Source organism: Sphaeramia orbicularis, chromosome 20, assembly GCF_902148855.1.
Source record: "Sphaeramia orbicularis chromosome 20, fSphaOr1.1, whole genome shotgun sequence".
Lineage (NCBI taxonomy): Eukaryota > Metazoa > Chordata > Actinopteri > Kurtiformes > Apogonidae > Sphaeramia > Sphaeramia orbicularis.
In genome coordinates, this window is record NC_043976.1 from 11,887,740 (window position 1) to 11,896,062 (window position 8,323).

At 36.7% G+C, this 8,323-nt stretch overlaps 1 protein-coding gene across 4 annotated transcripts; it reads left to right on the forward strand.

Moving 5' to 3' along the window:
• Positions 1-943: 943 nt before the first annotated feature.
• Positions 944-7,889, forward strand: adcyap1a (adenylate cyclase activating polypeptide 1a). 4 transcript variants are annotated; one of them, XM_030123176.1, is made up of 7 exons: positions 945-1,202; positions 1,429-1,533; positions 2,412-2,540; positions 3,048-3,152; positions 4,188-4,322; positions 4,836-4,956; positions 7,379-7,889. In XM_030123176.1, exons 2-7 carry the CDS (start codon positions 1,436-1,438, stop codon positions 7,385-7,387), a joined length of 597 nt encoding a protein of 198 aa, XP_029979036.1. In that variant the 5' UTR covers positions 945-1,202; positions 1,429-1,435; the 3' UTR covers positions 7,388-7,889. The 4 variants fall into 4 exon arrangements, with proteins under 4 accessions (XP_029979037.1, XP_029979036.1, XP_029979035.1 ...); XM_030123175.1 differs by lacking the exon at positions 7,379-7,889 and having other exon boundaries at positions 4,836-5,136; XM_030123177.1 differs by lacking the exons at positions 3,048-3,152; positions 7,379-7,889 and having other exon boundaries at positions 944-1,202; positions 4,836-5,136.
• Positions 7,890-8,323: the final 434 nt, after the last annotated feature.

The following is an 8,323-nucleotide window of genomic DNA, read 5'->3' on the forward strand; positions in this document are numbered from 1 at the left end:
GCCTTTTTTCATCCTCTCATTAAGTTTCTTTTCTTTTAGCTACACCTTTTCTCAGCGAAGAAACCCATGACATGACGTCAGACTGGTGTGAATCACGTGTCATCATGTGCATGTGTGGTCCAAGACAACAGAACAGATAGAGCAAAAGGAGAAGCACAGCCCAAAACCAAGATATGTGTTCTTTTAAGATAAGATAAGATAAGATGAGATGAGATGAGATGAGATGAGATGAGATGAGATGAGATGAGATAAGATAAGACTTTATTTATATCAACAGCAGGAACATACAACAAGCAAGTGCAGAGAAAAAGACAGGTAGAAAAAAACACAGACAAGTGAAAAATGAAATATAAGAAAAAAAAACAAATATTTATTTAAATATAGACTCAAAATTTAATATTATTTCCATATTAACATTATGGTTGCACATGCACATGGTGTGATAAGTTGAAATGTTATGTGTGAAACCTTAACTAGAAGTAAGTATATTAATATGTATGTATTAAAAGTATAGTAATAAGTGAGCTTTGATATTTTTTAACAGAAAAGAGTGAAAACATAAGAAGGTAATACTCATATAGTTTAGTTAGACTAGTATTTTAGTGCCGTATACAAACTCTCCTTTTGTCTGTCCCATTTCAGCACTGGACAGCTCCCTCTCCGCTCCACAGGCCCCCCCTCCACGAGTCCCTATTTACGTAATGACGTCAAATGTTGACATTAATTCACTGTTTTAATTAATGATTATGTTTGCATTCGGATCCATTCTTCTTTCCTAACTTGTCCAGGGGTCTTTCATTGACGCGGTAGAAGGATGCGCTCTAATGGGACAGGGGGGCGATGACGCAGCCACCCACGCCCACCTGCCCCCCTCCCTACTTTTTCTCCCCCCACCTCCACCCCCACTTACGTGACAAGTGAATAAGGCATGCCTTTCGGATTCATGAATAAAAAACGCAAATGTTTGACGCTCCTTCTTTAGCCCGTCACAGAGTGCGCGTAGAAGCCGTGGAGAAGTACTGAGCTGCGGGCGCACGGAAAGGACCGAGAAGAGAAGAGAAAAACCGAAGAGGAGCTTCAGTGACGGACCAGAACCAGCACAGAGGAAGGGAGACACTGAGACAGAGGGACTGAGATAGACTTTCTGTCTCACTCTCCCAGTTTTGGGTCTTCAGCGGATCGCGCAAAGCGTCTCGCAACTGGTAAGAAGGAGCTTTTTCTGTGCGTAAAAGTTAAGAAATGTTGGAGAAGTCAGGAGGAGCAGATTATTTTTTTCTTTTATAAACTCCTGGGTGTGGTTTGCAGTTGCAGGTGTAATTGTTATTAATTTTTTTACAGATTAATGCAGAAATAAATGTTTTTTTTTATGAGTGACATGATTAGACAAAATAATGTGAACTTACAATGGCGTCTTTTTTTCTTTTGCAGCAGGACAATGACTAGTAAAATGACTTTAGCCTTACTCATCTATGGAATCATAATGCATTACAACGTCAACTGTTCACCTGTGGGGCTTAGCTTTCCCAACATTAGGTATGTACACATTTATGTACCTCTTAAGTCTAAAAGTCTTTTTTTTTTTTTTTGCTTGTGAAGCTCACAGTTCCTTCTGTGTGCCAACTGCGTAAATGGATAACATCATCTGACAGACAATCCACTGAGCTGTTACAGGGAAATTATTGCGGGGGAACATTCATCAGGGAGCGGTGGTGATCAAATTTAGACTGAGAGACAGTTTCTGTACTTCAAGAATAAACAGATTAGCTTTGTGTAAAAAAATAAATAAAAATGTAATAACAATAAAGCCTATTTTTGTCACAACTTCCAAATGATTTTTTTGTCTTCCCCAAGTGATTTATCAGTATTTATCGTAATACTATGAAAATCAGGTGGCTTATTTTCCTATATTTAATTACTGATCATGCAGATGTTTATAAAAGCACACAATTAATCTAAATATTATTTCAAATCAGAGAAAACTGAAGAAAAAGTGACTTTTTGAGTAAAATATAGCATTAGTTGAGCATGAAACAAGCATCTATAACCAGTCATTTATCAAACTCCATGGGTTTTACTGGTGAATCACTGTCACAGAAGATGACTCTGAATGTCCAAACTGCATTTTACTTCAGTTACATGTATTCATAGAATTAATGGTTCAACAAGTATCAAACATTTTATATCAGTAGATGCTTTTGTTCAGTGGTGGATGTTTGGGTCTTTATGGGTTAAAAAACGTTACTATATATAGAAAAAAAGTAACATTTGAGCCGGACAGAGGTGCTTCAGGGATAGTGAAAGTGCATTTTTATTTATTTTTAACAAATTGAGATGCTTTTAATAAACCCTAATTGCTTTGGTATATGCAAATACCCCTATCACTCAAACATGTTGACATATTTTTTACTCAGAATTGACAGTGAGGTTTATGATGAGGATGGAAATTCCTTACCGCCCATGGAATATGACAGAGACCAAATGGATGTGAGGAGCGCGCCTTCAGACGACGTGTACACTTTGTATTACCCACCAGAGGAGAGGTAACTATGAGCATCCTCTAACCTCAGCCTCCATGTCGAACATCTCATTGCTGTAGTCCTATTTCTGTTCATGTATGTTGTACGTTTTCTGTTAATGTAACGTAAGTGTCCAACAGAATGAAAAGTTTATTTCTGTTGTTGTTATTATTATTATTATTATTATTATTATTATTATTATTATTATTATTATTATTATTTTTCTTTATATTGCTTTTACCAGATAGTCCTGCTGTGACTGTATCCTCAAAAGGGGAACTAATCGGACTTTTGTCGGAAAAAGTCTTTTTTTTTTTCTCCTTAAAAAGTGGACAAATTATTGAAGGACTCCTTTACAATAATGCAATACTCACTGTCCTTCCAGATGCATCGTGCATTTTTATAAGATGTATTTTTTGCAGAGTAGGTATGTGAATCTGTTGCCTCTGGCGCTGGGTGTGTGGTGATTTTTTTATTTTTTATTTTTTATTTATTTTATTTATTTTATTGTTTGGCTATCTATCATCCCAGAATGGAAAGGCATGCAGACGGCATGTTTAATAAAGCCTACAGGAAAGCGCTGGGTCAGTTATCAGCAAGGAAATATCTGCATTCTCTGATGGCAAAACGTGTAGGGTAAGAGCATCTTCTTGGTTGTCATTTCTTCTTTAAGCCACTTTTTTTTTCTTTTCTTTTTTTTTTTCTGTCTTGTGTGCGTTTTGGTTTCTTTCGACTTCTGCTTGTAATGCGCATCCTCCACGCCGTCCTATGTGTGTCTGTGGTCCATTATTTCCCAGCATGCCCAGTACATCTAGTACACCCCCTCTGATCCAGGCTTTATTAAACCTATAAGATCAACATGGAGAGCACTTGATTAATTTTGGGGAAGCGTCATTTTGTGAGCCTGCTGCTGCTGCTGCTGCCGGTGCGCACAGGCTTAATTCGCCCCCCAAATGAATTATTCATGAGTCTAAATCCTAGTGGATGCAATCATTCTGTCCTTATAAGTAGGCCTATCACATCTTAGTAAATTGAAAATATCCTCCTCTTAGATCTGGGATGAAAAGAAAAGTTCAGTTAAATTCAATTATTATTGTTTTTACCCAAAGCTCAGTTCATCCTGGAATACATTAAATCAGATTTTCATTCAGATTCACTAAAGTAAAGACTCTGTAAACAAACTGTGATCATGTAATTATTTTCCCTTAACCCTTTCATGCATGAATTGTTAATAAACTACTGGTATTTTTTTGACATAAAACATATCAAATATCTTATTTCTTTACCATAATACCAGCTATTCATTGTAGTGGATTCCATGCATCAACAATTTAACATGTAATTTTATTAATTTTTCAAGCATAAACACATCCATAAAGCTTATACCACAAAGAGAACATATCACTGCTTTAAGAAAATGTACCATTTCAGTGTAAAATGTAGTGTCCACTGTGGTGAATGTCATAAATTAGTGATCAAATTCTTCAGTCAATGAATCAAAATGACAAAAAAAACAAAGATTAAAGTGTGGACCGACTATTCCCCGTGCTCCTCACAGTCCTGATAATCCCAGTGTCCAGGCCCTCCACCACACACATGCAGAGGTCACATGTGAATGCAAATGGATGATAATGAAAGCCGTCTCCCTCTCCCTCTGTCTCTGTCTAACAGCGGGGGGAAAACGTTGGACGACAGCTCTGAGCCTCTGTCCAAGCGACACTCAGACGGGATCTTCACAGACAGTTACAGCCGCTACCGAAAGCAAATGGCCGTCAAGAAATACCTGGCAGCGGTCCTTGGGAAAAGGTATAGACAGAGAATTAGAAACAAAGGACGCCGGCTGGCATATTTGTAGCACCCTCCCACCTACCCCCCCTCCCCCCTCTGAAAAAAAACAAACAGAAAACTAAAGTGTGTGCAGCCCCAGATGAAGTCATTCTGAGATCGAAACAATCGGTGGATCACTTTTGTGTTCTTTAACATGTATTTATGTATGAAGTAAGCCATTAAAATGAATATTTTGATAATAATATTGTTTTTATTTTGTACTTAAGCACTTGAGGACACACATATCTACTTCGTGGACCAATTTTTTTGTTCATTTTAAAAAATTATAGGCTTTATTTATGTATTCATTGATTTATGTTTCTTAGACCTATTTCTTGAGTTGAGACAAATGTTCCAACAGCCCTGTCTTTTAAACGTTTAGTCAAGAGATATGATTATGAGCAAAATAAATAGTTTAAAAGACAATCAATGTATTGAATGCTGCTTTTTGTAAAGTGACATTAAGAGTTTAGTTGTCTCTATTCACAACAGCCTTGAAGACATAGGTTTTCACCAAATCCTACAAGACATAGACTTTGATGGCCTCCCGGACGGGGATGAGCTTGAGGCTTTTTTGGGAGACTGGCTGAAACAGTTTTCTCCCGTGTTTCCGGTGAGTTTCAGGCTCTTCTCCTGAGGCTGTGTCCTGCAGGGGCATCTCGTGTCCCTCCCCTTTTTTTTTTCTCTTTTCACTCACCTTTAACTCTCAACCTTGTGATCTTCCTCCAAACACTCAAACCCGATCTTCTTCCACCTCATTTGTGCTCTTGTCTCTCTAGAGTCTCCCATTTTTTTTTTTACCTGTAAAGCACAGGTGTCAAACATGCGGCCCGGGGGCCAAATCCGGCCCGCCAAAGGGTCCAGTCCGGCCCTTGGGATGAATTTGTGAAATGCAAAAATTACACTAAGATATTAACAATCCTTTTAGTTCAGGTTCCACATTCAGAACAATTCAATCTCAAGTGGGCAGGATTCAGTCAAATACTATCATAATATATAAATATAATGACAACTCCAGATTTTTCGCTTTGTAAATGTCAATATTTTCATGTATTTACACTAAAACAAAGTATAATTTTGCAAAAAATGTGAATAACTTGAACAAATATGAACAAACTGAAATATCTTAAGAGAAGTCAGTACAATTTTAACAAAATTCTGCCTGTTATTAAATGTTTTGTGTATTTGTAGATCCACTGTGATCTGTAAGTTCTAATGCACATGTGGAAATGATAAACTGAAGCACAATTTTGTTAAAATTACACTTATTTTTTTCAGTTTGTTCATGTTTTTCACATCTTTTGAAAGGATAGTTTGTAAATGTAAACCGTTTCATAGAGTAAATTTACTTTTTTTTGCTCTAAAACTGAGAAAATGTTGGAGTCAACATTATTTATATATTAATATGTTATTATTTTACTGGTTTGGCCCATTTCTTGGCCCATAGCTGAATTTGGCCTCTAAACTAAAATGAGTTTGACACCCCTGAACTAAGGCGTAATATTGTTAAAATTGCACTTATTTTTCTTCAGAATTTTCAGGTTCATATTTGTTTATGTTATGTTCAAGTACAGCTCGTAGATGTAAACATTTTCATTACAGATTTTTACTTTTTTCACTCAAAAATATAGAGAAAACTTTGGTGTTGACATTATTTATAAGTTCTTAACCTATTATTTATATTATTTTACCAGTCGGGCCCACTTTCTATCATATTAGGCTGTATGTGGCCCCTGAGCTAAAATGAGTTTGACACCCCTGCTGTACAGCCACATGCAAACAGGCTGAATGTGGAGGGCTGATATGTTATACTGTTATACACATCTTTCTAAAATTAACATTTATCCATATCCTATTTATGGATGCAAAGATACTTTTATGATGGTCAAATTATTTTAGTAGATCTGGGACTTGATCTTAATCATTTATAAAGCCAAAACCAAGATGGGATGTGTGTGTTGGAACTAAAATCCCACCACTGAGATGAGGACCAGAGTACTTCTGAGGTCTTTCTTGTCCTTTTCTTCTGCAGTGTTTACAGAGTGAGCTCACACCTTTGACTCATGTAAAGTGCCAATCTTGTGTTTCTATCAAGGTCTTGGGAAACCTCTGACTCTGCTGTAGGTTTTTTCATGTCTCTTTGCCCCATATAATAAGTATCACCAACATGCAAAAGCACCATCAGGCAAAAGGAAAAAAAAAAACCCAAAAAACCAAGAAAAACAAGAAAAAAAAACTATTGAAATGATACTTGTTACATGGTAAACTATCCATCGACTTTTTTTTCCTGTGAGAGACATTGGAGGCAGTTTGAACTTTTGTGTTCTGGTTCTATTGTGCTTCCCTTTTCTGTCATGTGAACCAATGTAAAACAACAGTAGATTGCATGATTAAAGTCAATTGCACTAGCCACCGCACCTGTGCAGACAACTAGATGGTTTTGCTTGCTTTCTGACTTACTGCAAACATACCTGTCATTTCTTAATGTTGCTTTGTGTTCTGTTACCTCACAAACTGTTTCTACACAAACTGTATGTTAAACATTGTCCTCCATTGGAAAAACTCTCTGAATGTACTTTACTGCTGGCAAGAATCTTTCAGTCTAATGTCATGTTTTATCTTGTAGGAGATTTTGTAGCCTATTGTTTGTTTATGAAGAAAAGCTGTGATTGGGCAATTGAAGTGGTCAGCTTCTATGGTTTTGATCTGCACTGTGGCACAAAAGCAGCCATATTTGACAGAATTTAATTTGCATAACGACATTTAAAGAAGAGAAACCATGAAACTGGAGTAATTAAACAACAAGAAGACACACTGACAAGCAAATTGGGGAGGCAGGGATGGACTTTAAAGTGTATAAAACCTGGATATTAAGGCAGATCACATCTAAAGCGTTACACTTATTTTCCCAGTGTTGCATATTTCTGATGCATCCGGCACAGTTTTACAGAAAAAGTGAGCTGCGTTAGTTCAGAGTATGAGTTCTTCAATCTGTGCCTGTATCAATCTTTCTTTAATTTTGCATTCTCCTCTAGGCTTTGTGACGCAGGAAGCAGTTTGCGGCTGTGGTGCCTTGCATCGACTTTTAAATCGCCATGAATCACAGATGGCTATTTAGTGGCCCTACAATGCTGCACATCATCAGCTTACATTTCACTTTTTTTTTGGTTGTTGTTCTGTTGTTTTTATGTTGCTCAGACATTTAGCAGAAACTCTAGCGCCATCAAGCTTAGATGTCAAGCATTTTTGCTTGCATGCTTTCTTTTGCACTTTGTTTTAGAGCACTAGATTAGATTTATGTGAAAACAGAGGAAAGGATCAGATCCCCACTCTCCATCAGACATTACATGTGTGATATAAAAGCGCCAATAGCCTTACAAAATTGAAATAATCCATAAAGATATATAGATATATATATAGTTACTGTGTAGAAAGTACTAGATTATACTTCAAATGCAATCTGCAAGGGTAAAGTAAATAAATGTTTTAAAAAAGTGTTGTAAGATTTGTATGAATAAATTTTTGTAAACAACAAATATTTCGTCTAATCTTTGAAGCCAGTTTCATAAGTGTCTAAGTTAAAACACATTCAAGAAGAAAAGAAGTAAATAAAGCGTAAACATTTGTTTTCCTTCGGTCGACATGGACTCATCACCTTTAACAGACTGACACAGAAGAAGAGAAAATGAAGAAAATTCAGATGCTGATTATTCCAGAAGCAAAGAACAACAAGTGCCTACATACAATCACACCATTAAAAACATCACACCGCTGATACAGACACATATTTATTGGCTTGAAAATGAGAGTGCAAGATAAAATGACAAGTATAAGTTCTGGTTTTCTTCCTATTGATGTGGGTGTTCTAGGTAGAGGACAATGACATGTTGGAAAATACACGAGTAAAGCACAGTCACAGTAAAGAGACCAAGCCTCTGACTCAGTCTCTTTGGCTGCGAAACAGTGACACCAGTTGGCCG

Bases quoted from the DNA above. Each gene is read 5' to 3' on its own strand.
- adcyap1a (XM_030123175.1), top strand. From the start codon at position 1,436: ATGACTAGTAAAATGACTTTAGCCTTACTCATCTATGGAATCATAATG. The intron at 1,534-2,411 runs GTATGTACACAT...TTTTTTACTCAG, and splicing joins CTTAGCTTTCCCAACATTAG to AATTGACAGTGAGGTTTATG. The intron at 3,153-4,187 runs GTAAGAGCATCT...TCTGTCTAACAG, and splicing joins CTGATGGCAAAACGTGTAGG to CGGGGGGAAAACGTTGGACG.